The 27,672-nt window shown below is 36.5% G+C and overlaps 1 protein-coding gene across 4 annotated transcripts; it reads left to right on the top strand.

Annotated features, from left to right (window-relative positions):
• Positions 1–1,280: 1,280 nt before the first annotated feature.
• LOC131221402 (uncharacterized) lies at positions 1,281–25,190 on the top strand. 4 transcript variants are annotated; one of them, XR_009159244.1, is made up of 5 exons: positions 1,281–1,543; positions 1,637–1,981; positions 19,309–19,367; positions 23,504–24,826; positions 24,920–25,190. XR_009159244.1 is itself a non-coding variant. In XM_058216664.1 (4 exons), the coding sequence occupies exons 2-4, from the start codon at positions 1,940–1,942 to the stop codon at positions 23,514–23,516; spliced, it is 720 nt and encodes a 239-aa protein (XP_058072647.1). In that variant the 5' UTR covers positions 1,281–1,543; positions 1,822–1,939; the 3' UTR covers positions 23,517–24,002. The 4 variants fall into 4 exon arrangements, 2 of the variants coding, with proteins under 2 accessions (XP_058072647.1, XP_058072646.1); XR_009159243.1 differs by lacking the exon at positions 1,637–1,981 and having other exon boundaries at positions 22,898–24,826; XM_058216664.1 differs by lacking the exon at positions 24,920–25,190 and having other exon boundaries at positions 1,822–1,981; positions 22,898–24,002.
• The last annotated feature ends 2,482 nt before the right edge of the window (positions 25,191–27,672 follow it).

The following is a 27,672-nucleotide window of genomic DNA, read 5'->3' as shown; positions in this document are numbered from 1 at the left end:
AAGCATATCCAAAGCTCAAGTGGACTACACCACAGGAAATAGTGTGATTGAACATCTGCCATTGAAAAATTCTTGGAGGCCATAGAAGTTTTGGATCAAGCTGATATTTGTGTTTTCTTTTCATTCATATCTTTTTGATAGTATGATAGGTTGGATGGCAAATAAACATTACTGTGGGCCCAAGGAAGGTATCAATGGTGGAAATCATTATTCCACATTGTTTCGTGTGGCATGGTCCACTTGAGCTTTGGATTTACCAAAAATTTGGGATCAACCCATACCGTTCATCCATTTTTCGAGATCAGTTTAGAGAATTATCCAAAAAATGAATCATATCCAAAGATTAAATGGACCACATCACAAATGCCAATGGGGGCGATGATTTTCACCGTTAAAAAATTAGTAAGGCCCACCATAACGTTTATTTTCCATCCAATCTGTTCATAAGGTCACAGAGACCTGGATGAAGAGGAAAAACAAATTTCTTATTGATCTAAAACTTTTGTGATCCCCAAGAGGGTTTCAATGGTAGATGTTCAATCCCCCACTGCTTTTGTTCGTGTGGTCCACTTGATAGTTAAATCTATCTTATTTTTCGTCTTAAGCCTAATGATGAGCTCGCCATATGGATGGACAGTTTGGATATAACACATACCTCATGATGGGACCCACAGAACTTGCTGACGTCACCCAGCCCATTCCCGGACGCGGATTGGCTACTGATAGTTGAGTAGTGAGACTGCTACTGAAGTGACGTCACAAGTTCTGTGGGCCACACCATGATGTATTTTTTGTATCCACACCATCCATCCATATGGAGAGATCAATTTAGTGTAAGATCTAAAGAATGAGTCACATCCCAATCTCCAGTGGACCCCACCACAGAAAATAGTGGGGAGAGTGACGCCACCGTTAAAAACTTCTAAAGGCCACAAAAGTTTTTGAACAGGTTGATATTTGTGTTTTCCCATCTTTAATGTATTTTTTAACTTTTGAATAGGTTGGATTTCAAAAAAAAAACATCACGGTAGGCTTAGAAAGGTTTCAACGGTGGGCATTAATTTTCCTGCTGTTTTCTATGGTGTGGTCCACTAAAGCTTTGGATCTGCCTCATTCTTTGCCTCATGTATTAAAATAATATCTAAAAATGGATGGACATTGTAGATATAACACATACATCATAATGGGGTCCACAGAACTTGGTGATGTCACTGTAGTAGCAAGTCTGGCTACTCAACTTGTCAGTATCTAATCCACATCCACCATTCCCATCTGTGATATCTGGTTAGGGCGCCGGCCCTAACCAGCTCTGTTTCAACCCCTCTTTCATATGCTCTCCTCTCTCCCTTCCTATAGATCTCTCCTTCCTCTCTCTTAAACTGTCGATCTCTCTCCCTCCTCTCTCTTCCTTACTCGATCTCTCTTCCCACTGTATCTCTATCTATCCCCACCTAAGATCCTGTTGCCGACTGCCCTACCCACGCACGCCCTCTTGCTCTCTCCGAATCTGTGGTTAAAGGCTTAAATCTCTAGGAACATTGAGGTATTTCTCTCTCTCTCTCTCTCTCTCTCTCTCTCTCTCTCTCTCTTAATCTCTCTCACTCTTAGTGTCGATTTAGGGTTTTTTGAATTTTAGGGTGGATTCCACGGGAATGTTTAGGAAAGTGTAAAATATTTCCATGTGTGGGCCATTTGATCAACGAATAGATGAGGAACATTCATATGAAAAATAGGCATTCTCAGACATATGCTAAAGTAATCAGGGGATTCTTAAAATATGGCTCACCTGCTGATGCCATGAATATTTATGAGGATATGAAGAAATCACCGGACCAGCCAGAGGAACTGCCATTCAGGATCTTGTTAAAGGGGCTCCTCCCACATCTGCTATTGAGAAACGGAGTCAAACAAGATTTTGAGGAGTTGTTTCCAGATCGACATGTTTACGATCCTCCTGAAGAGATCTTCGACATGTGCTAAGGTATGCAATTTGTGAGCAGTTATTTTTTTTACCTACTTTCATAGAATTGTGTTTGTACATGATTGTTGAAACTCATGTGCCTCTACTATCTTGATGTTTTAGGCTATAAGATTAACTAGTGGATCTTCCCTCACTATTGCTTCACTTCTAATGGTGGTGAGATGTCCTTGTATATGTCGCATACGTACTTGACAATCCAGAACATTCAAATTGTGGACCCCCACTGTGGATGGCCATATGATATCATCCATTGAATTTGGACAATTGTTTTATTAACCATTTATTTGATGGCCACTAATTACATGGGTAGAATCATCTCTGTGTGTGATTGTATAATATGCTCCATCCACAGTGTAACCTACAATTTGGGGTTGGATGGTCTAGATTGATGTACACACATGTATGGTGATGAGTGATGACTGTTGAGCCACCATTATTTAGGAAATTGTGGAAAATGCATTTTGTTTATTCAAGTTCTGAATCCTAAAAACAATTAGAAGGCTTATAATGATAATCTCTGAATCCTCTACTTGAGGACATGGAAATGTGTTTTCTTTCTTTTGGGAAGCTGAAATTGCATTTGTTTTTTTCAATATGGTCCTCTACTTGAGGTCAATATGGTCTAAAAGGAATTGGTGGTCCGACAATGCTTCGGTAGCAAGTCCTGCAATGTATCGAAGGTCTACACGCTGGCCGCTGATCTTGTGAAGGATTGGGTTGCTGACTCCTTAGCATCGTCTCAGCTCTCTGTTGGTTGAACTGCTTGTATATAATTTTTCACTCTTTTGTTTTTCTATTTTCTATTTTTTTGGCCCCTAGCCTTTTCAGAATAAATTAACCATTTCAAAAAAGAAAAAGAAATTACACTATGCCAAAACTGTGAAAAAAGGATGGTCCAAAACCGTCTCAAATGACCAAAAAGGACGGTCATGGACCGTCGCATGGGCTGTCAAATTTTGACGTGTCCTATTACTTAAAGGACAGTCGAAAACCGCCATTCTTGTTGACGAAAAAAGGACGGTCATGGACCGTCTCTGATGAGCCGTCCTTTGAAAGGACGGCCATGGACCGTCCTTTAAAAGGACGGTCGTGGACCGTCTCTGTTGATCATTCAAAGGATGGCCATGGACCGTCATTAAAAAGGACTGTCATGGACCGTCTCGATGAGCCTTCAAAAGACGGCTATGGACCGCCCTTAAAAAGGACTGTCATAGACCGTCTATTATGGGCCTTTAAAAGGTGGCTATGGACTGTCCTTTAAAAGGACGGTCGTGGACCGTCCTTAAAAAGGACTGTCATGGACCGTCTCTTATAAGCCTTCAAAGGACGGCCATAGACCGTCCTTAAAAAGGACTGTCATGGACCGTCCCTTATGAGCCTTCAAAGCACGTTTTCAAATTTAAGAGGGTCAATATACACCTGTTACAATATATTTTATCGTATTCTTCCTGATATACACCTGTTATATAATATATTTCATCATATTCACATTCACATCCATCTAAACCCAAACTACGTAAATCCAACATAAACTACATTCATCCAAACATAAACTACATCCATCCAAACACAAACAATCTTATCCACATTACATTCATCCACGCATAAATACATATAAGTTTAACATCATAAATAAATAAATAAATAAGGAAAAATCAACAATAATTTTCTTTTTTTGTCTTTCATCTAAAAAATATATATTAAACCAACAAAACATTATAATTCAGAATCATGAAGAATTACATAAACTTCTTCCAAAAAAGTGAGCACTTTTTAAAAATAAAACTGATCATTAAAATAAAACTAATGCAAGCAAAAATTACAAAAAAGTGTTTCAATTCAAGTTAATAGAAACAACAACAAAAATTAAAGCTTTGTAAAAAGGGGCATGTGTTAGAAGGGATACATTCGTTTCTTGCCATGTGATTGGGCTACAATTCAAGTTAATAGAAACAACAACAAAAATTAAAGCTTTGTAAAAAGGGGCATGTGTTAAAAGGGATACATTCTTGTTTCTTGCCATGTGATTGGGCTACATTATTATAGCAATTGGGTTCGAGTTCGGGATCGGGTTTAGGTTTGGGTTTTCAAGTTCAGGTTTAGGTTTACATTAGGGAGTTGAGATTAGGATTAGGTGTAGGTCTAGGTTTAGGGATTTGAGAATACATTTAGGTTTTAGGTTTAGGTTTAGGTTTTAGGTTTTAAGTTTAGGTTTAGGTTTAGGATTAGGTTTTAGGTTTTAGGTTATAGGTTATAGGTTATAGGTTAAGGTTTAGGTTATAGGTTGTGGTTGAGGTTTAGGTTAAGGTTATAGGTTTAGGTTGGTTTAGGTTTTAGTTATAGGTTATAATATATAGGTTATAGCTTTAGGGAATTGAGAATAGGTTAAGGTTAAGGTTTAGGTTTAGGAAATCGGGTTCGAGTTCGGGATCGGGTTTAGGGTTGGGTTTTCAAGTTTAAGTTTAAGTTTAGGTTAGGGAGTTAAGATTATGATTAGGTGTAGGTTTAGGTTTAAGGATTTGAGAATACATTTTGGTTTTAGGTTTAGGTTTAGGTTTTAGGCTTAGGTTTAGGCTCTATGTTTAGGTTATAAGTGCAGGTAATAGGTTTAGGTTTAGGTTAGGTTATAGGTTAAGGTTTAGGGAATTGAGAATAGGTTAAGGTTTAGGTTTAGGAAATCGGGTTCGGGTTCGGGAATGGGTTTAGGTTTGGGCTTTTAAGTTTAGGTTTAGGTTTAGGTTAGGGAGTTGAGATTAGGATTAGGTGTAGGTTTAGGTTTAGGGATTTGAGAATATATTTAGGTTTTAGGTTTAGGTTTAGGTCATAGGTTATAGGTTTAGGTTTAGGTTTAGGTTAAGGTTTAGGTTTAGGTTTAGGTTTAGGTTATAAGCTATAGGTTAATGTTTAGGTTTAGGAAATCGAGTTTGGGTTCGGGATCGGGTTTAGGTTTGGATTTTCAAGTTTAGGTTTAGGTTTAGGTTAGGGAGTTGAGATTAGGATTAGGTGTAGATTTAGGTTTAGGGATTTGAGAATACATTTGGGTTTTAGGTTTAGGTTTAGGTTTAGGTTATGGTTTAGGTTTAGGTTTAGGTTTAGGTTATAAGCTATAGGTTTAGGAAATTGAGAATAGGTTAAGGTTTAGGTTTAGGAAATCAGGTTCGGGTTCGGGATTGGGTTTAGGTTTGGGTGTTCAAGTTTAGGTTTAGGTTTAGGTTAGGGAGTTGAGATTAGGATTAGGTGTAGGTTTAGGTTTAGGGATTTGAGAATACATTAGGTTTTAGGTTTAGGTTTAGGTTTAGGTTATAGGTTATAGGTTATAGGTTTAGGTTTAGGTTTAGGTTATAAGCTATAGGTTTAGGGAATTGAGAATAGGTTAAGGTTTAGGTTTAGGAAATCGGGTTCGGGTTCGGGATCGGGTTTATGTTTTGGTTTTCAAGTTTAGGTTTAGGTTTAGGTTAGGGAGTTGAGATTAGGATTAGGTGTAAGTTTAGGTTTAGGGATTTGAGAATACATTTAGGTTTTAGGTTTAGGTTTTAGGTTTAGGTTTTAGGTTTTAGGTTAAGGTTTAGGTTTTAGGTTTAGGTTAAGGTTAGGTTATATGTTATAAGTTTAGGTTATAGGTTATAGGTTAAGGTTTTAGGTCATAGGTTTGGTTTAGGTTAAGGTTATAGGTTTAGGTTTAGGTTATAAGCTATAGGTTTAGGGAATTGAGGATAGGTTAACGTTTAGGTTTAGGAAATCGGGTTCGGGTTCGGGATCGGGTTTAGGTTTGGGTTTTCAAGTTTAGGTTTAGGTTTAGGTTTAGGTTAGGGAGTTGAGATTAGGATTAGGTGTAGGTTTAGGTTTAGGGATTTGAGAATACATTTAGGTTTTAGGTTTAGGTTATAGGTTAAGGTTTAGGTTATAGGTTTAGGTTAAGGTTAGGTTATAGGTTATAAGTTTAGGTTATAGGTTATAGATTAAGGTTTTAGGTCATAGGTTTTGGTTTAGGTTAAGGATATAGGTTTAGGTTTAGGTTTAGGTTTAGGTTATAAGCTATAGTTTAGGGAATTGAGAATAGGTTAAGGTTTAGGTTTAGGAAATCGGGTTCGGGTTCGGGATCGGGTTTAGGTTTGGGTTTTCAAGTTTAGGTTTAGGTTTAGGTTAGGGAGTTAAGATTAGGATTAGGTGTAGGTTTAGGTTTAGGGATTTCAGAATACATTTAGGTTTTAGTTTTAGGTTTAGGTTTTAGGTTATCGGTTTTGGTTAAGGTTAGGTTATAGGTTATAAGTTTAGTTTATAGGTTATAGGTTAAGGTTTTAGGTCATAGGTTTTGGTTTAGGTTAGGTTATAGGTTTAGGTTTAGGTTTAGGTTAAGGTTTACGTTTAGGTTATAAGCTGTAGGTTTAGGGAATTGAGAATAGGTTAAGGTTTAGGTTTAGGAAATCGGGTTTGGGTTCGGGATCAAGTTTAGGTTTGAGTTTTCAAGTTTAGGTTTAGGTTTAAGGATTTGATAATTGTAATGACTCGAAAAATTTTGTGCCAAGACCCGAGTACTACCTCTATTTTCCTTAGAAGCTATTATGAGTTAATTTAGCGTTAACTCGATTGCTTGTGAAATTCGCATCAATCACTTTAAATCTGATCTGCATGACTCAAAACCTGTAGAATAGTTAGCGCCATGTTACTCTAAAATCTGGGATTCATCGCTAAATCCAGTTGTTCTTGGGAATTTTTAGAAACTTTGGATCGGACCTGGACCGCGCGTTGAAAGTCCGATAGTGATGATCTTAGGCTGTATTGGTTACCATGTTGGACTTGGCCATCACCTCAAAAATCAAGTCCAGATGATGTTCTGGGTCGATTTGATTGAGTCCGGAGTGAAGAGTGTGAGAACGGTGAGAAATTAATGTGATTTTGTGAAATCTGAGTCGTGTCGCTTGCGCGATGATTTTAAGCAATCTGATCGTTGGATTCTGACCCAATTTCACCCTCTGATCAGGGAGGATGGCCCAGGCATGTCATTGTGTTTGTGGACCTGATTGAGTTTCGGTGACCGTTGAATTGAGTGTGGTCCGCCACGGTTGATCTGTACATCCGATCAGTACGAAAACTCAGTCTGACCTAGATCCATGGTCAGTGAGCTTAAGTCCGACCGCACGTGGAAAAAGGCCCACCGAAAGTGTTCCGTTGGATCGAGAGAAGCCTGTTTTGGTTATAACCTAAGTATACCTTGGCCCTGGGGTTATTTTCATCAATGTTAGGCCTATATATAGACCTTAAAACCCTAGCTCTCTTTTCCATACGAATTTCCTAACCCTAGCTAAGAAAGAGAGGAAAAGAGAGAGAAAGTGAGAGAGAAGTTGGTGAATCATCTTAGATTCTTTCCTGTTGCTCTACATCCTTAAACCTTCACTTTTGAATCGTTATTCCGGCGATTCTGAGTCCATCCTTGGGTAAGTTAACCTAACCCTAATCTGTTTTAGAGCTTAGATGAGTCTATGTGTTGTTGTAGCTAATTTCTATTCTTGGCTTAGGTTATCTTGTCGCCGTTGATAAAGACATAACATCTGAATCAGTTCGGTACTCTATTTCTGGTTTAAGGTGCGGACTTTAATTGTATAGGTTATGGTTTTCAAGGCTTTCAATGCCAGCTAATGGTTTATTCTTGTTATGGATGAAATTTCACATGCCAAATGCTATGTTTATTATGTGTTCCTGATATGCATGTGTTATATTGAGATTTGTGTATTCTTTATATATGTATAAAGTACCATATACGTATAAAATATAAACATGTGATTGCCATGATTATCTGTCGTGTATTTGTGCTAGATGTATGTGTGACAACTCCTTGGTAAAAGGAATTGTCCAAATGCGTGTATTTCAACATACATCATGTATGTTGAACTATGTATTTTAAGTGTTTGTAGAAATGTCTGAATGACTTAAAGTACAATAAATTATACTATTTGCGGGCGTTGAGAAGCAATTCTCAACTCTCTTATTATGGTGCATGATTTCCTTTATGCAAGTCAAATTCCTTGTTGTTTAATTTCAAGTATTACTTATGTTCAAATCCATGTTAAGTTGATACTCTTCAAATGCTTACATACTACATGATTTGAGTTATTGTTCCATTGCTATTCTAAATTGTGATATGAATATCTGTTGTAGTGGAATGTGTTTGGGACTATGAATAGTCCAGGAAATCTGTAATCGGCCTTGAGTTCGTGGCTGAGATTGCTTTCGCCATGTAGGACGTGATTAGACGAACCTGAGTCGTATTAGAGTTGTCAGCAGTGGTTTGGCCACGCGGAGTGTTTGCGCACTCTATGTCGTTCAACCCAATGTGCGCTCGTGCTAGTCGAGTTCGTCAAGTAACCCAATTGTCTGATGTATGTTCACCATGTATAGATGCTATTGCTTGAATCTAAGGTACCAAACTTACCAGTGGAAATCCTATTAACCATTGTACCTTGATCCGCTAAGACTCATGAGCCGGACATGGTGGTATGGGACACCGTGGTCGAGCTGTCGGCCTACGCTGGGGTGACGAGCCTCCCCGTAGTGACCAGTGAGCAACCGAACTCGTGAGCTAATTATGGTGATATGGGACACTATATTCATGCTGTCGGCCTACATTGATTGGTGACGAGCCATTTGTAGTGACCTCGAACATACCTGAATACCGCATTGAGGTGACGAGCCTTATTGTAGTAACGAAGGTATGATAGGCGTGCATTGATTGGTGATGAGCCCTTTACAACGACCTAAAACCATAAAATCGTATGAGATGATCTAGGACTGATGACCCTAGAATGGATCACTGTTTGGAAGTTGATATGAGGAAGGTACCTTAGCTTCCCAATCTTGCTGTATGAAAAGGACCAATAACAACTTAGTAATCATGTTCATGCACTGCATTTGCATGTGCTTGGAAGAGGTGGCGCACTTTGAGGTGATGTCATGTGTAACGTAAGATGAAGATGCTGAGGGTATATGCGTGAGGGCACACATCATTCTACATACATCCTTGCACTAATAAGAGTACTTAGGACATGTTTAATTATTCTGCTTTATCTTTACTGCTTGATTGAATTGATAACATGTTAACCTTTGCTTTATTGTTCCACTGAGTTGATCACTCACTCCCACGTTCTGGGGCGGTGTTAAACACCCACCAGACTCTGTCTTAGATGCAGATATTGATGCGACCCCTGAGGCAGAGCCAAAGTTCGATGATGATGAGGCTGCATTTTCTTTCATGCAGTTTTCAGGCGGGTTCTAGTGAGCCTTGTTCTGTGCATGGGATTCTAGGATTTCTTTTTGGGAATAGATGATGTAATTTGATACTTGTAATTTTGATAGTAACACTTGTAAGTACGACCTGGTATGTATATGTATTTCAGAAATTTGCACATGTGCACATATATTTCTTTAAGTCTTTCGCTTGCGTTCTTCACTTATCCCTAAATTATATTTGCAGTTTGGCTTAATCTATTCCATGTTTTATGTACTCATATAGACAACATACATCCATCATCAAATATATTGCATAAGTGATGTTTTGAAACTCGAGAGCTGAGTTATGCTCGACCCCCGAATTCCAGGGCGTTATAAGAATACATTTAGGTTTTAGATTAAGGTTTAGGGAATTGAGTTTAGGTTATAGGTTCAATTTATAGGTTATAGGTTTAGGTTAAGGTTTAGGTTTAGGTTATAGGATTTGGGATTTGAGAATAGGTTTAGGTTACAAGTATAGGTTTAGGTTAGGGTGTAAGTTAAGGTTTAGGGAATTGAGTTTAGGTTATAGGTTTAGGTTATAGGTTATAGGTTTTTGGTTAAGGTTTAGGTTATAGGTTTAGGTTATAGGTTATAGGTTTTTGGTTAAGGTTTAGGTTTAGGTTATAGGTTTTGGGATTTGAGAAGAGGTTTAGGTTATAAGTATAGGTTTAGGTTAGGTTATAGGTTAAGGTTTACGGAATTGAGTTTAGGTTATAGGTTTAGGTTAAGGTTTAGGTTTAGGTTATATGTTTTGGGATTTGAGAATAGGTTTAGGTTATAAGTATAGGTTTAGGTTAGGTTATAGGTAAAGGTTTAGGGAATTGAGTTTAAGTTATAGGTTTAGGTTTAGGTTATATTAGTTTAGGATTAGGTTTTAGGTTTAGGTATAGGCTTAGGTTATGGGTTATATGTTTAGGTTTAGGTTTAGGAATTCGGGTTTGGGTTCATGTTTGGGTTCGGGTTTATGTTCGGGTTTAGGTTATAGGTTTAGGTTTAGGTTATACGTTATAGGTTTAGGTTAAGGTTTAGGTTTAGGTTATAGGTTTAGGTTAAGGTTTAGGTTAAGGTTAATGTTGTAGGTTATAGGTTCTAAGTATAGGTTATAGGTTTAGGTTAAGTTTTGGTTAAGGTTGTAAGTATAGGTTATAGGTTTAGGTTAAAGTTTAGGTTGTAGTTATAGGTTTTGGGATTTGAGAATAGGTTTAGGTTATAGGTTAAGGGTGTGGTCCCTACAAATACAGATATAAACACGGCCTGCTCCAATTGGCCAGGCCCTTCCAATGTTGTCCATAGGAAATGGACAGCTTCATCATGGTCATAACAGTGGTTCCCACCTTTCAGGGACCCCCACTCAACATCCGGATAGCTCTGACGCACATCTGGGTCTGCTCCATTAATTTTGAGCAAATACATAAACACGGCCTGTCCAAATGGCCAGGGCCCTCCAATGGTCATAACAGCGGTTCCCACCTTCCAGGGACCCCCACTTAACATCCGGATAGCTCCGATGCACATCCGGATGCGTAAATGGGTACAGTTTCAAATAACATTATTAGCAATGTTTCAAATGCATACCACCTTTAGAAAGTCCTTCAGTTGATCCTCATGAAAGTCCTGATCTGTAAGAACCTTAACGGTAACATCCTGCATTCCATGATTGAATAACTAAGAAGATGCATCACCTTTACTTTCAAGTCAAACAAAAATGGGACAGAGAACAATGTAAGAAACATAAAGAAAATTGTGGATTTCTTTGAATATGATAGAGAGATTGGTCTAGGAACTGAACCGCAAATTACTCTCATCAGGTTAGTTATCAGAATAACATTTCTAGAGAAGTTCCCTGCATTAAACGCATACCTATTTTCATTTATCATCCTACAAGGCACCCCATGACATTACTACGAAGTATGGGGCTGTTAAAGAGGTTGATGATTCTTCTACAAAGGCATGACTTGAAAAGATGCGGACACTATTTATCAGGAAGGGATCAAGGTTCTCTTCTCGTAGTGTGATTATTGGGGATGCATATAAAGGGATTTATGAAATCAGTTTACCATTAGAAATTGCTCAAAAGATCACATTTGAGGAGAAAGTCACCGCATACAACATGGATCATTTACATAAACTAGTGGATGACAAATTATGTGTAACATATAGAGATGGTTCAGCCACTTATGCAATTAGGGAAGGTTCAAAAGGACATACATATTTGAAAGTTAGTTAAATCATAAATAGGTGTATTATGGACGGAGATATTATTTTCATTAATAGGCCGCCTAGTGCTCATAAACATTCATTGCAAGCATTTTCTTTCTATGTGCATGATGACCATACTGTTAAGATCAATCCTCTTATTTGCGCTCTCCTAGGTATGGATTTTGATGGGGATTGCATTCATATGTTACTTCATAGATCATATTCTGAGATAAAAGGTGTCAATTATATATATATATATATATATATATATATATATATATATATATATATATATATATATAAATTATAGTTCAAAAGTAGACAATAAAGAGCACAAATTCTGATTATAAAGGTGATATTTAGAGTTAAACTTACCGTCATTGTCATGTTGAAACTGTTCCTTGAATATGAAGACGTCCCTTATTGATCTAAAACAGTCAAAGAGAATTACAATTAAAAGAAAGAAAGAAAAAAAGAAAAGAAAAAAAGACAAACAGGTAATTAGACACTCAAATGCTACCAAAAAGAAAAATATAAACTGATCTTGTTAACTCCCCCTGAAGTGACACCTACACCGACTTGCAACAACGGAAACTAGATCGGTCCCAAATGTGTACTTAGCAATCAAGGAAGAAATGGGTTATACTAAAATTGCTATTGAATAGAAAGAAATATATTATAACATAAACAATCAGAAACCAAAAATCACTAAAGTGGAATGGAACTTCCAATACACAAAGATGATCATACATAACATGAGCATGAACAAAAGAAACCTAGGGTGTGTTTGGATGTACAACTCAGCAACCTAGATGGAAACTAGAGAAATGACCAAATTGTAATCAATTTTCTGAGCTAGCTTCACGTCACATGCATTGGAATTCCAATTTGGAAAGAACACGTCTCTTGGCCATCATTTTTTATTAGACAAATTGCTGAAGTGCATGTATGAATGGATATTCCATTTGAAATGGATTGCAAGAATTGAAGATAGAGAGTTGCAATTTGAGCATCCAAAGGACAGACCATGTAGAAAATTATTCAACCATGCATGTATGAATGGATGATCTGAATTGCAATAGTTATTCTGGTAAAGTGAAAATTACCAATTTGTAATTATAGTATGGCTGGTATGGGTTTGGGACTTTGGCTCCTAAGTGCAATCGCTATACTTTGAAGATGGACCTGAAATAACTGGAGTTGAAATTTGAGGGTGAGTTACTCACTAGTGAATGCTAGGAAATGTAACCAGGATTTGGTTGTTTCATCTTTTTTAAATTGAATATTTTCAATTCAATTTAGTTGCTCATCCAAATACAACCCAAAATGTATATTATGTTATTTTTATAAAAACTAACGTGTAGATGAAGGAATTGGCTAATGGAAATAACTGGAAAAGGATGACAATTTCAACTAGGATTTGGCTATTTGTGACTGATCTGAAACTCAGTATGAATCAGGGTGGTAGACTCATCAGGAGGGCCAAACATTTGCATCGAATGTTGGACTATTGGCCATTCTTTTTCAACTGCCCATTTGTTTTGCATGCAGTGGCTCACATATGAGATAATTGGCTTGATTCTTAGGCTGGACAGATTGACAATTGGGCCTACCAGATGAAATTTTGGATCTTGATGAATGGTCTGGATCACACATGCATTCCATGTTGGCACTTATGTGGATGTCTAGGTTTAATGACCAGATTTGTGTCTGCAATCCTTATGGGAGATTGCTCTCAATTGAACTTCTCTAGCCTTACTTGAACCTTTCATCAGTCAAAGGCAGTACCAAGACTAATTGATAATTGTCAAAAGAGCATTAATCACACCTTTTTAGCTCACCTAAAGATTGGACCATCTTGATTTTTAGGCCATGACACATGATCGGAGGGGATCTCCCCACAAATGGTCAAGATCTTGCACACGTGTACTAAACTGGACCTCAACATGAATGAGCAGCACAATGCAAACATAAAACCAATCTGACACATGGCAAGTTTGGTCAAGTCACACCTTATCCCTAGAGAAATATAATTTTCTTAGTTTTTTGGGTTGTTGAGTTGGGCCCTTGGTTTAATGATACGAACGAAAACACTATATGGATGGTGGCCCATGAACCAAAAATACTCCACATAAGGATAACCTGAGCCTTCAACTGGTGGCCAGCAGATAGATGATTAAGGATGAGAATACAGCTATCAGCAAGATAAGAGGCAAATACCTGCATACATATACTTGCATACATCTAACCTTGGTGGCTTGCGTTACCCATTTCCATTAAAAACAACAAAACTAACACAACTTTGCTCTAAACGGAGATGGAAGTTCAGACAGTAGTTCCAAATCATCAATGTTCAAACAGTAGTTCTAAATCATCATCAGGAAATTAAAGAATAAAAAGAAATTAACGAATTACAGGAAAAATGGAAAGATTAATAAAGATAATTAGAGTAAAGACCACTTCTTTGTGTAGGAAGAGTAAAGCCAGACCATTCATCAGGTGCGCCCGACCATTCATGTGCTAGAGCTCGAAGATCAGGCCCTCCTTCATGTTGCTCTAATTGGTGGAAGGATTGGAAGGACTGAGGGTAGCCAGGGATGATTGCCCCAGTGATGTCGGAGAGAGAGAGAGAGAGAGAGAGAGAGAGAGAGAGAGAGAGAGGAAATCTAAGGGGCCATTTGAATGACGCTCAATGGAGGATTTGTCGATGGAAGATGAAGTAAGGAAAGGAGGAATAGAGGGAAAAGAGGCGCCTGATGGATTTGGGAATCCTCTTTCAAATAAGATAACATTTTCAAATCCGTATGGCGTGAGTTTTCCACTAAATAATATCACAAAATCTATTAACGGTCGTACATGCATGGGAGTGGTTTCTAGATGGTTAAGATTGTATTATATAATAAAAATGTATAAATATTTATCATTTACAACTAGACTGATTATTTAGATGGTCTGGATAACTCTATATCTTAGCCAATATTATTATAAACAAGTCACCACTGTTTTACATTAAATACAAAACTCACAGTGAAAACCAGAAACAAAAAATGTTAAATTCAGCTTTGGACCTTGTATGGCTCTATGGGCCCCACCATGATCGATTTGATACATCCACGCCGTCCATCCATTTCCATACATCATTTTGTCATCGATCCTAAAAAACGAGCCTGAAATAAATCTTGGGTGGACCACATGATGAGAAAACACTAGTGCTTGGAGCATTTCAAAAATTAAAGGGATATAAATCTCAAGTGGTCCATGCCACATGAGAACAATAGTGATTGAATATCCAACATTAAAAACTTCTTGTGATTGAGCCAAAGTATAAGGAAGATTAAAAGTTCGAGTGGACCCCATCATCCGTATATGAAAATCATGTGGGCCATACGATCTAAAACTATGTGAAGACATTCTAAAAAATATAAAAGCACTTGGTAGGGCCCAGATGAGTTTTGGATGCGGCTGAAACTTAGTCTAACCCCTCATCCAAGTGGGACACACATAATGAATGGGCTGGATCTGAAGTTATTTACTCTTCAATCTGAGCTGATTAAATTGTCCAAAAAGAGTTGATTAAAGGTTCAATTAGTGGATGTCCCTAATAATTTAGTAATTTTATTTTTCACAGATAAATTTCGATTTCCATTTAAAAATAATATTTTTTTTTTCAAAATGTATATTTTTTTTACTCTTTTAACAAAATATCATTTTTATTATAAAATATTTCAAAAAAATTAAAATACAAATTTTGAATTTTTATTTTCAAAATCTCAAAAAATTTCTCATATTTTAATTTTTTTTCTCAAAAATTTGAAAATTTCGATTTTTTTCTTCAAAAGCATCATTTTGTTCTCAAAATTTTTCTCAAACATAGTTAAAATTTCTAAACTTTTCAATATTCTTTTTCATATAATATTTTAAATCATTTAAATATTACCTTTTAATTATATATAAAATATTACCTTTTTAATGCTAATTTTAGGGGTTGATCCCAAAATTGAGGTAGATCTAATGCTCAATTAGACCATTACATAGGAAACAGTGTGGAATAGTGATTTCCACTGTTGAAACCTTCTTAGGGTCTAAGTTAATTTTTATTTGTCATCCAACTTGTTAATATGATCACAAAGACATGGATGAAGAGAAAGCACAAACATCAGCTTGATCCAAAACTTCTTTGGCCTCCAAAAAATTTTCAATGGTAGATGTTCAATCAAACAGTTTCCTGTGCTGTGGTCTACTTGAGATTTTAATTTTCTTCATTTTTCGGATCACACCCTAAAATTATCCTTAACATAGATTACGGAGTAGATAAAATAAATAAATAACAGGTTCTCACGAGGTCAATAAGTTGGGTCACAATTTTGACCAGAATATTTGGCCCATTTTACATGTTTAGTCCTTTCACTCTATTTTACTGATCATTACCCTTAAATTGACTAGTTGCTCGCCCCTATCATGCTACATATGAGAGAGATATTGGGCAAACAAGATTGATCAACAATTTGAGTGAATTTTGATTCAAACATCTAAAGTTATTTACTTTTCAATCTGGACTGATAAGATTGTCCAAAAACAGTTAAAGATTGTTCATAATATCAAAAATATATGAATGAATAGAAAACACAAACATCAGCTTGATCCAAAACTTCTATGGCCTCTAAGAAATTTTAAATGGTAGAGGTTCAATCACACTAGCTATTTCCTGTGGTGTGGTCCACTTGAGCTTTGGATATGCTTCCTTTTTGTTCTTTAGACCTCAAATTATCTATTAACATGGATGAATGGAGTGGATAAAATAAATAAATAATAGTGGACCCCACAGAGTTTACTCTAGTAAAAGTAACGAGTAACTCACCTAAATGTAGTAGAGAAGGGTTTCCTTAAAACATTCATAATCATATATTGGGCCTGCTTGAATGTGATTCACATATCCAACCCACTCATTATGTGTGTCCCACTTGGATGAGCGATATCAGACCAAGTTTCAACCGCATCCATGTCTGTATTAACTTATAAACAGATTGGATCTCAAATAAACATCACGGCGGGCCCTAAGAAGGTTTCAATCGTGGGTGTCACTATCCCACTCTTTTCTATGGTGAGTCCACTTGAACTTTGGATCTACCCCGTCAATCAGATGCACCATTCCATGGTGGGCCACAAGCTTAAAAATAAAGTCAATCGATGACTTGGGTGGGCCACACCACATACTATAGTTGAGAGGGTTACCCTCCCATTAAAACATTCATAATCATTTATTGGGCCCACCTAGATGTGGTTCATAGATCCAACCCATTCATTATGTGTGTCCCACTTGGATGAGGAGTCAGACCAAGTTTCATACACATCCAAAACTCATGTGGGCCCCACTAAATGCTTTTATATGTTTTAGGGATGTCTTCATATAGTTTTAGATGCTATGACCCACCTGAGTTTCGTATATGACTGATTTTGGACTTAAAGGGGACACATCATGGTGGGGCGCACATAGATTAACCTCATGGGAAGTTCCCATGAGGTGACCTTATAGTACCATTTCACTATTTTAGGTAACTCCTTCATGGGTGTTACTCTAACTGTGTAGGGCCCACCTTGATATATTTTATGTATATTGACACTGTCCATATACTTTTCCATCATATTTTACGATGTGATTTTAAATCATAAGAACTAAATAATCTTAAGTGGGCCATACCAATCAAAATAATATGATGAATAACCATTAAAAACCTTTTGAATGCCACAAAAGTTTTGGATCAATTTGATCTTTGTTGTTTACCTTCATATAGATCTTCTTTATATTATCAACAAGTTGGATTGCAAATAAACATTACTAAAAGCTTACGATGGGCTCTTTATAATTTTCAATAGCGAGGTACTATATTATCATTCTTTCCAGTGGTATGGTCCCCTTAAGATTTAAATCTACACAATTTTTTATACCAGGCCAAAAAATGGGTTGGAGAAACGTATGGGCGGTAAGGATATACAACACATCATCAAAATCTCACTTTTGTTATATAACTTTTCAATTTTTCTTGTCAAAATACAAAATCTAGTTTTCTTTTTTTTTAAATATATTTTTTTACAATTTGACAATTTTTTCACAATTTTGTTTATTTTTTTAAATTTTCTTTTTCAAAATATCATTTTTTTAAATCAAAATCTCACTTTTGTTATCTAACTTTTCAATTTTTCTTGTCAAAATACAAAATCTAGTTTTCTTTTTTAAAATATATATATTTTTTACAATTTGTCAATTTTTTCACAATTTTGTTTAATTTCTTAAATTTTCTTTTTTAAAATATCATTTTTTAATCTCACTTTTGTTATATATAACTTTTCAATTTTTCTTGTCAAAATACAAAATCTAGTTTTCATTTTTAAAAAATATATATTTTTTTTCAATTTGTCAAAATTTTCACAATTTTATTTAATTTTTTAAATTTTCTTTTTCAAAATATCATTTTTTTATCGAAATCTTTTTTTTTTTCAAAATTATCAGCATTATTCAAAGTTCTTAATTTTTTTTTTCAAAATCTAGATTTTTATAAAATCACAGTATTTTTTTTCGAAATTCATAATTTTTTCGAGTGGCTTAATTAAGCAATAGAGACGGTCCTTGACAGTCTCTAATAGAGACGGTCTTTGATAGGGCTATAAGGCGGTTTAGGACTGTCTCTAATAGAGACGGTCTTTGACAGGACTGTAAGACGGCTAAGGACTGTCTTTAATAGAGACGGTTTTTGACAGTCTCAGATTGCAAGTAAAAGACAGCCAATGACCGTCACTAATACAGATGGCCAATGACCATTTCAGATGATCGCATATAAGACGGTCAAGGACCGTCTCTAATGCGGACGGCCAATGACCATCTCAGATGACCCATATAAGACGGTCAACGACTATCTTATATGATTTGTGGACTTTGAAATTTTTAAGACAATATTAAGGATGGTTAGGGGCCGTCTGAAATTTTAGAGACGGTTTACGGCGGTCTCTAAAGCATCTTTAAACTAAGCAATTTTAGAGACGGTCCAAAACTGTCTCTAAATTCGTCCTTTTTTTCCATTTGTCAGTGTTGTATTTGTTTTATCACTTTTTTCTATCCTTTCTTGTCCCACACGCATGTCTAGCATAGTCACATAAGTGCTCCCACATGTGCCAATGTGGCACACATGCAAGATGAAAGAGTCCATAGAGGGTCCTAGATTCTATTTGCTTGCTCATCCAGTGAGGGCCACTATATAGCTTCCCTTGCACAAAATTCAGAACATCTGCTCATTTAACATGCCATACATGTATGTTAAGTGCTCACTGCCCATTCCATCCATATACAATTGGCTTACTTGATTTGTATCTGACCTGATTATTGGACCAAGGCATAAGTTGTGGGTGAGGTTTCCTAAGCCCACATGTGCGTGGAGCATTTCCCAACTAAAGGCAACTACATCCACCAATGTAGCATAAGGGTGTAAGATAACTTTCTGTCAAGTATATTGCGGAAGAAACCTGGTAGAGTAATAGTTTTTAATCTGCTCAAATGGGCTTAATGCTTATAATTTTCATTTTTTGGTATCATCTGAATGGGAGAACCCTTGGTTATTGTGGTCTTGTGTGTTTTATAGTTTGTCAAGCATTTTTGGGCTTCATAGTTTCAAACAATTTCAATAGCATGTCTATAGTTTTATCGTTTAGAGGATGGAATTGTTGAAATGGTTATGCGGGTTCTATTTGGATCCATCCTATTTGGAGTTTCTTTTTTCATTCTAAATCTTGGTCTGTGAGCTCATGTTTTTTCCGTTACCTTTTTAATATAACTGTCTTGTGAAAATGAGATTGGATCTATTTAAATGCAGGGCTGCTTTAAGACATTTGAAGATAGACTATATCAAGAAATAAGAATATTGTCTACCATGTGAGTTCTATTCAACTTGTGATCTTGTTCTTTGTTCTATTGTGTTAAAAGTGCTCGTGTCTTGATTGTGGGCAAGATAATGCTGTAGCTCTTTCATGTTACGCATTGGTTTATTTGGTCTCCTATATTGAACTATCTTCTGACCTCATCACCATGTATGCACGGAGCTGGACTAGGTGTTTGGGCTTTGATCCTCCAAAGTTTCTTGCCCATCACCGCAACATTTAACTTTTCAGATATTCTGTTGGAATAGCCCAAGTGTTTTGTTTTGGTCAGTTTCTGGATGCTTAATTATAAAAATTTGAAGCTCGCAAAAATTTGCATCCCTCTGGGAAGTAATATGGTCCACATGATACTTGGATTTCAGTTTTGGGCATGTCTTTCATTTGGCAACTGCTTCCAACTATTTTATGCACTGTGGCATGTGATTGATTGAGAGAAATTTTTGAATTCATGGCTTGGATTAAGTCATCTTGATTATTATTGTCTACAAGTCTACAAGCTCCTAAGAAGAAAACAATTCTTTTGTCAAGAGCATACAAAATTTTAAAGAGCAAGATTCAAGCTCTTAAAAAGACGACAACTCTCTACATTCTCTAGTACATACAATCATACATCATCATTCCTCCTATACTTTCATTTCTTATTCATTTCATTTACTAGATAATAATAGTCTAATATCTAGTCTCTACATTCTCTAATCTCCTATACCTCTTTACATTCTCTACATTCTCTACATTCTTCTCCCTCTACATTCTCTAATCTCCTATACTTATTTACATTCTCTACATTCCTTTAATTCTCTCTCTCTCTCTCTCTCTCTCTCTCTCTCTCTCTCTCTCTCTCTCTCTCTCTCTCTCTCTCTCTCTATATATATATATATATATATATATATATATATATATATATATATATATATATATATATATATATATATATATATCTTCATTCATTTGTAACATTCTACATTCATTCTCTACATTTCTCTCCCTTACATTCTCTATTCTCTCTCTCTCTATCTATATATATATCTTCATTCATTTGTAACATTCTACATTCATTCTCTACATTATCTCCTCTCTCTCTCTCTCTCTCTCTCTCTCTCTCTCTCTCTCTCTCTCTCTCTCTCTCTCTCTCTCTCTCTCACACACACACACACACACACACACACACACATTCTATAATCTCTTCATTCTCTATTACTAACCTTCTTTCTTTAGTGTGTGCTTTTTATAAAAAAAAAAAAACAACATTGAAATCCCAAGAACCTTTGGTATAGTAAGCCCTACTTGAGTATCAATCAACAATTCTAACTGTAAGATTAATGAGGTGATTTAAATTTAATTGGCCCTAACTTTTTAAAAATTAAATATTAAAGAATTATTTATTTATTTTTAAAAATTTTCTAAAAAAATAAATCTCCCTACTCCACCTTTCTTTTGCCTTATCTGGTTTTCCTCTCCCATTGTCTCCATTATTACCAAATTGGTGTGGCCCACTTGAGTTAGGGATCTAACTGAATTGTGGGATCTAGGCCCTACATGTAGCTCATATTGTAAATTCTTGATAGCACTAGACTCAATTGACTAAGGCAAAAGAAGAAGAAGAAGAAGAAGAAGAAGAAGAAGACGAAGAAAAAGTAAAATTAAACTAGAAGGATGATCAAACCGACAATGCCAAATATAAAGTTTTTCATCTTTTTATACTAAGACACTTAGTAAAATGACTTGAAGAATTTGAATTCAAATGCATAATCTATCCTTCTCACATCTACCGCCAAGTAGTTGTTTTATCTTCAAATCTTGAAAGACATGATTAGGAAAAAAAATCACTCTAATGGCATTCCCTCCATCTATATGATGTATGAAGCAGTTAGATCTTTAATGTTGAAATGGAACTGAATTGTACCTCTAGAGGAATGGTAACAAAATGTATTATTATCGATCGGTGGTAAATGGACAAAATCTTTGTTTTTCTACTCCAATTACTCATCTTCATCCAAGATGCTTTATACAAAGTTCATGGATTTGAAGCTCCGGCCCACAATAACTAATTGCTCTACATGCTCGACTGTCATTTTTTCAGTTTGATGCATATTGAAATTATTACAAACAACTTACTCTTCATAGCGCTCTCACTCTTAGTTGCTTTTGACATTCATTCCATTTTGCTTTTCCTCTAGCAAATAACATTTTCCCTAACTTGTTAGGATGAGGTAATGCCCAGTCTTTTTCAAATGGAAATCTCCCAAGCTTTGATCAAACTATTACCATGTCACCTTCCTTGAACTAAGAAAATCTACAATGATTGTCAGCTTTTCTTTGTAGTTTTCTGTATCAAGAAAAGTATTCTGTTGAACCTCATCATGAATCTCATTAATATGCTTACCAAATACATCAACTTCTTCACTTGTTCGAGTAGATGGGTGTTCTTTCATAGGTTGTGTCTGTTCCTCCATTTCACAATCAATGAAGCATAGATGATTCCATTTAGATATGTTTAGAGTAAAAATTTGGATTATTTTTTGCAAGTTAGAGGAAGCATAGGGGACTCCATTTAGGCATCTTTGTGATCGAAGGCTTGAGTACATTTATGCATTCAAAGCAATGATCTGGCTGGTCCCAAACACATGTAAAGGAGTTGGGTTGATGTCAAGTGGACAACTGGTACACTTGTTGTCAATCTAGGATTGACAACACATGATTCATGATGCTAAGTTGCCAACTCCAAATATCTGGGATAGGGCTATGACTATGATGAGTCTTTATCATTGCTGCATGTTAGATCTGTTTAAGACTGAAATCAAATTATTTTTAGTGAGTTATAGGACACAAATTTAGGGTTTCATTGACATCTGGTCTTTGACATAATAAAACTACTCTGAAGCTAAGTCTTAAGTGGTTGCAAATTTATTATTACTTACATGTAACCGAGACACCGATACAAAAAAGCCTGGCAAAATGCGTTAATAATATTGAATAATATATTTCTCATATTTTTGGTTTGTAAAAGCATAATACGTAGAAAATGTATCTGGAATCTTGATAAATAAACAATAACGATGTAAGTGGCATATAAATAGTACCAAAAAGAAATCAGTGGAAGGTAAACCATTTTTTTCTTGTAAGCATCAATGTGCTTAACACATCTTTTTGATGCAGTGGTGCTATTTTTTTTTCCAGTGTCTTTGTTTCATGTTGTACTTCTTAATCCTTTAGTGTTGTAATTCTTCTCCTTTTCTTTTGCTGGATTGCTGCATCTATTTGATATTTATGGCATAAGTTCTAGTTATTTAGAAAATCTAGGTTTTTGTGTAAAATTCTTCAACTTCATATTGCAAATTTGTATGCTTATTTTGAATGCATAGATAAAGGTTAACTCCACCATCATGAGATTGTTTCATGAACTGCTTCTCATGGCATAATGGGTTCAAACAGTTGTGGAAGTAGCTGTCTGTAATATTGTGATCCTCTCTGCTACTAAATGCAGCTGAGTATTTTTTTTGACACTAAGTTTCACTCTTCTGGCAGACTTTTACCATCCTATGAAGGAAGACGAACTAGAACAAGATACAGTTGTTCAAATCATGTATCCTATAGAACCTCCAGTCTGTATCCAAGCTCTCTCTCTCTCTCTCTCTATGAATTATATGCCAAGTTAGCTTTTAAAAAAAAAGGGGCCAAGTTATCTGCTGTTGAATTCTCTTCCCTGTGTACAATGAGATATTTTATAGACACAAAACACTTGCAAATGAACAAGGATTCAATTAAGACCAAGAACTTGGGCAAGATGACACCTCCTGATACTCATGGAACTACCTCAATCTGCAAGGGAGCATGTTGTGCTTCATTGGAAAAATTTTCAAGACTTGCAACTAATTTAACTTATAGAGGTCTGCCTAGGTTGGCCCTCAAGCTGCAGTGGAGATGGAGTCTCTCATCTCCAGTATCTGCACCACGGGCCTATCAGAATGATTATTCTGATGGGCTACCTTGTATAGGGGTTTACCTAAACCCAAGTTACAGCCTTATTTTTCACTATAGCACTCTTGTTAATAAAATTTCTTTTGTAGGGGATGGGGGGTTGTATAATTTTAATATTTCTACATCTAGTGTTCTGCTAGTTTTAGCAAGCAGGTCCCTTTCATAAATAGGTATTATGGCAAGGCTCACAAGGTCTTGTGAGGAAAACCAAGGCTCAGTTCACGACACCATGGGGTTTTCCTCAAAAATGATCCTCTACATTTTCGTAAAAGACTCAGAAGCAAAGATATTTATCTTAAAAGATCACAAGGCACATGGCTATCTCAATTGCTTGAAGATACTACAAGTGGGGGCTGCCATGGATCTTGCTTCTCTTAATGTATAATTTTGAGAAAGGTATACTTAAGAATCTCAAAGGTACTGCTTCTTATGCTTCCAATTTCAAAGAAGCGGTTTCTTTTGGGTCTTCTTCTATTCAGAAATAAAAATTTTGAGATGCATAATCAGAGTTCAAGATGAACTTAGAATTTTCACTGCCTTAAGAGTAGGTATGATCTTTGTTTCTTTTATTTGGATTTAAATTCTCCTCTGTTTGGGTCTGTTGTATAGAACATTAGAGAGATGAAGCAATTAGAACAGTTATTTCATTTTATTTGTTTGCTAGTCTACTGGTTTTTCTCATTGAGAAGGTATTCCAAAATTTCAGCAATTAGCACTTTCGGATAAATAAAATTCTGGTTTACTTCTTAATGAGTAGTATCTTATGAGCCTTCTTTTGTGAGGGAACACTATAAGTATCAAGCCCATGGATGTTCTAGATGAGTTGTATTAGCCTCCATTTCTTTTGTATATTGCGCCCAACTTGAGGAGCAAAAAGACTGATTCTTGCGCATGGCGCATCTAACGGAAAGCTAGGGTCTCATACACATGTTCTATATTGGCATGTACAGCTGCATGTTGATGGTCATGAATCCATATACATGTGGGCTTAACCTCTGTTTTATGTTAACTTGATTTGGTTTTTGACTTATTCGGTCCCATAATTTTGTAGGCATTACAGCATGTATAATCTTCAATTGCATAGTGTAGTTTTGTTGTATATAGAGAATTCAGTGAGGAGCCAATGTTTTTAGATTTGTTTGCATCCAATTTATGCTCTTAAGCCCATATTGATGAATATAGTTATTTCACATATTGATCAAAACATAAAACCATGTCTCATCTGTTGCCTTGATGGATCTTTTTTACCTTTTCCCTTTTCCCTTTTGGAGTTACAAAAGAAATAATATGAGATATGGTTTATCATCTGGTACATATTCTCTTTTCTTTATGCAACTCCAAGAAATTCATTGTTCATTTTTCTTAAGGGCTTTCTTACTGACTACAGGCCTATCTGTTATTCAGAGATTAGGAGTATTTGTTCATATTCCAAGAAGCTTACAAGACTGCAATGCATTATCTATACCATGTTCCTTGGTAATTTGTTATTATTTCTAGTCCACAAATCTTACTATTCATGTTTATGTTTCTCATTTAGATTTTCAAGTTGCAATTTTGACACAACTATAGGTACGTGGAGGTAAACATGAATTCTGCTTCCATGGTGTGGCCATTATTTAACAGTCTTCAGGCATTCTGGCTTGGCCTTCAAGTACTTTTTCTTTTTTCTTCCTCCCTTTTCCAAGGATTTCTACAGACTTCATCCCAACGATATGTTTTGTGTCCTTGGATCTTGAGTTTGCATGAGTGGGGCCCATGGACCTGGTATCCAGATAGTTGATCTGAAATCATCCTATCTTTGGCATTTTTTCCATTTAATGTGAACTGTTACTATTTTTTTATTTGAATTGTCTATTTTCAGGCACCAATCTAAAGGTTATGAATGCCCCATTGGAATTTCAAAACTGTTTTTGAGGCAGACTAATATTACTTTGAGTTAATCTGATTTTTAACATGGATGATTTCTCACACAAGAATGTTTCATGCAGTAAATCGAATGATTAGGTGTGAGGCCCGACCCTAGTTCTCATGTGTGCATGTGTGTGTGAGTATGCATTTTGTTCATCATGGACTCGCGGTCCTACCGGTCGAATTTCGGAGACCCGCGACCCTCGAATTGTATTTGCAGTCATCCTTGAGTTTGGTCATGTAGACTCGACTCGGATCGACCCGAGACCTATGCCATCTTGTTCGCATCATCCCTACGATTCCGACGACGTGTATTGTACAACCATCCGACTTATGGATCAAAAGTTATGAGCATTACATGATATGGCCCTTGATCATATGACCCACTTTTGTACAAATGCATGAGGACCACCTCCATGGCACAAGTCCCCATACACACTACACACACACCACACAAATCCTATGGAAACACCACCCATCTCAACAAACACTACCAAAGGCTAGCTTAAAAGCCTAAGCATTGTAATCTCCTCCCTATGATAATAATGACTTCTCTTACAAAATAATGATGGCATTTTTCTCTCTATTTATTCTCTCCCTCCCTCTCATTTTCCTCCATTGCTAGAATTTTCAACAACTTCCCTTCCATCTCCCTCTCTTCTCCAGCCGCCTAATCCTCAAAATACTCCCAATCCCTCCATCAAAAGTAGATCTTCACTATTAGAACTTCTTCCTAGGCTTAAGACCTTCATGGTGTAGGAGTTTGGAGGCTTGATTTGCAATTAGGTGATTATAATTTATAATTTTCTTTTCTACCCTTTGATCTTATTTTTCTTCCTAGTTGGATCATATGAGACCCACCAATCCATGGTGGGGACCCCATTGAACCTCATGGATGTGGCTTTTTGGCCCATCCTACATGCATATCATGAAACATGATGGGGCCATTCTCCATGGACCCCATCATGATGTATTGTATCATCCACTTTATTTTAAGGGCATCTAGACCCTAGAAGTCATGTTGAGATGGCCACCCATTCTAGTCATAGATCATGCATACATTAGTATAATATTACATGTTCAAGTAACATTGTTGTATGATTGAGATTGACTCTTGGGAGGGCCCAGTAGTGACAGGGCCTACCCCCATGGCCGGATTACTCTATTTTCTTCTTCTCTTTTTCTCTGATGTGTGGATGATGATGTGTGTGTGGCCCATTTAGTGGGCATAAGATGTCTCAAAATAAATAAAAATAAAAATCCAGCAAGGTGGGACGCCCTTACCACCCAACTCCATGATCTTTGGACACCTTAATCAATGCATGCAAGTGTCCTAGTCTTAGTATATGATTTGAGCTTATGTGGGGCCCACTGAGGAAGGCCACACACCCTTTTTATGGCTGAGATTATTGAGATATAGGCTGATGTGTCCAGCCATGTATTGCTGTCCAAAAATCTGGACTGTTGTATGGACTGTCATGTTCAATCTTTGGTATGGATTTTTGGATCATGATTTCCATTATTTTCTTTATAATTATGGAGTGTAATGAGAAGGTGTGGACCCCACCTTGAGGTGTGGTGGGTCATACCTCAGATGGCCCATGAAATAGTACCTAAAAAGGAGGCCCATAGGGGTGGGCGGTCCACCTTATTGGGCTATCCAGCCCACATGTATGGAGGGAAAATATACACTTCAGTTTGGTTTATCTAAGGGATGGGCCACTTTTATGGACCCCACCTTACTTTATTTTATGAGAAAAATACTTAACCTCCATTTTCCCCCTCCTGGATGAAGTTTGGGCCCACCTTATTGGGTAAATAATGCATGGACAGCAACATCTCTCCCTGGACAGATTGAAATTCCTAATTTAATTAAAATATTTATGAGTATCCAAAAATCATAAAATTTTTTAGAGAGGTGGTACACTCATGTTAGAATCTACCTACAAAATTTTGGAGCCAATGGACACCTGTACACACTATGGTGTGGCTGGACCGGCCCATTACAATATGGTGTCCAGATCAGTCCGATTTTCAGGACAGATTGATTTCTTTAAATAAATTAAAATATTTTTAGATGTCTAAAAATTCTAAAACTTTGTGGAGGTGTGTTCCACCTATGTTAGGACCCACCTACCAAATTTTAGGTCCAATGGACCACTGTGCACACCGTGGCAAGGGCCGGACTGGCCCACCACGTTGGGACATCCAGGTCAGTCCGATTTTCTGGACAATCTGTTTCATTTAAATAAATTAAAATATTTATAAGCGTTCAAAAATCCTAAAATTTTGTGGGGGTGTGGGACACCTATGAAAGTGTCACCCAGAAAAATTTTAGACCTAACGGACATTTGAGCTAGCTATGGTATGGCTGGAAGTGGCCTGTTAGGCAGGGACGCCCAGGCTGGGGCGTC

The sequence above is a fragment of the Magnolia sinica genome, chromosome 12, assembly GCF_029962835.1.
Source record: "Magnolia sinica isolate HGM2019 chromosome 12, MsV1, whole genome shotgun sequence".
NCBI lineage: Eukaryota > Viridiplantae > Streptophyta > Magnoliopsida > Magnoliales > Magnoliaceae > Magnolia > Magnolia sinica.
The sequence above is the reverse complement of the archived record's forward strand: the minus strand, read 5'-3'. Positions and strand labels throughout refer to the sequence as shown.

Bases quoted from the DNA above. Each gene is read 5' to 3' on its own strand.
- LOC131221402 (XM_058216664.1), top strand. From the start codon at position 1,940: ATGTTTACGATCCTCCTGAAGAGATCTTCGACATGTGCTAAG. The intron at 1,982-19,308 runs GTATGCAATTTG...ATTTAAATGCAG, and splicing joins GATCTTCGACATGTGCTAAG to GGCTGCTTTAAGACATTTGA. The intron at 19,368-22,897 runs GTGAGTTCTATT...CTCTTCTGGCAG, and splicing joins ATAAGAATATTGTCTACCAT to ACTTTTACCATCCTATGAAG.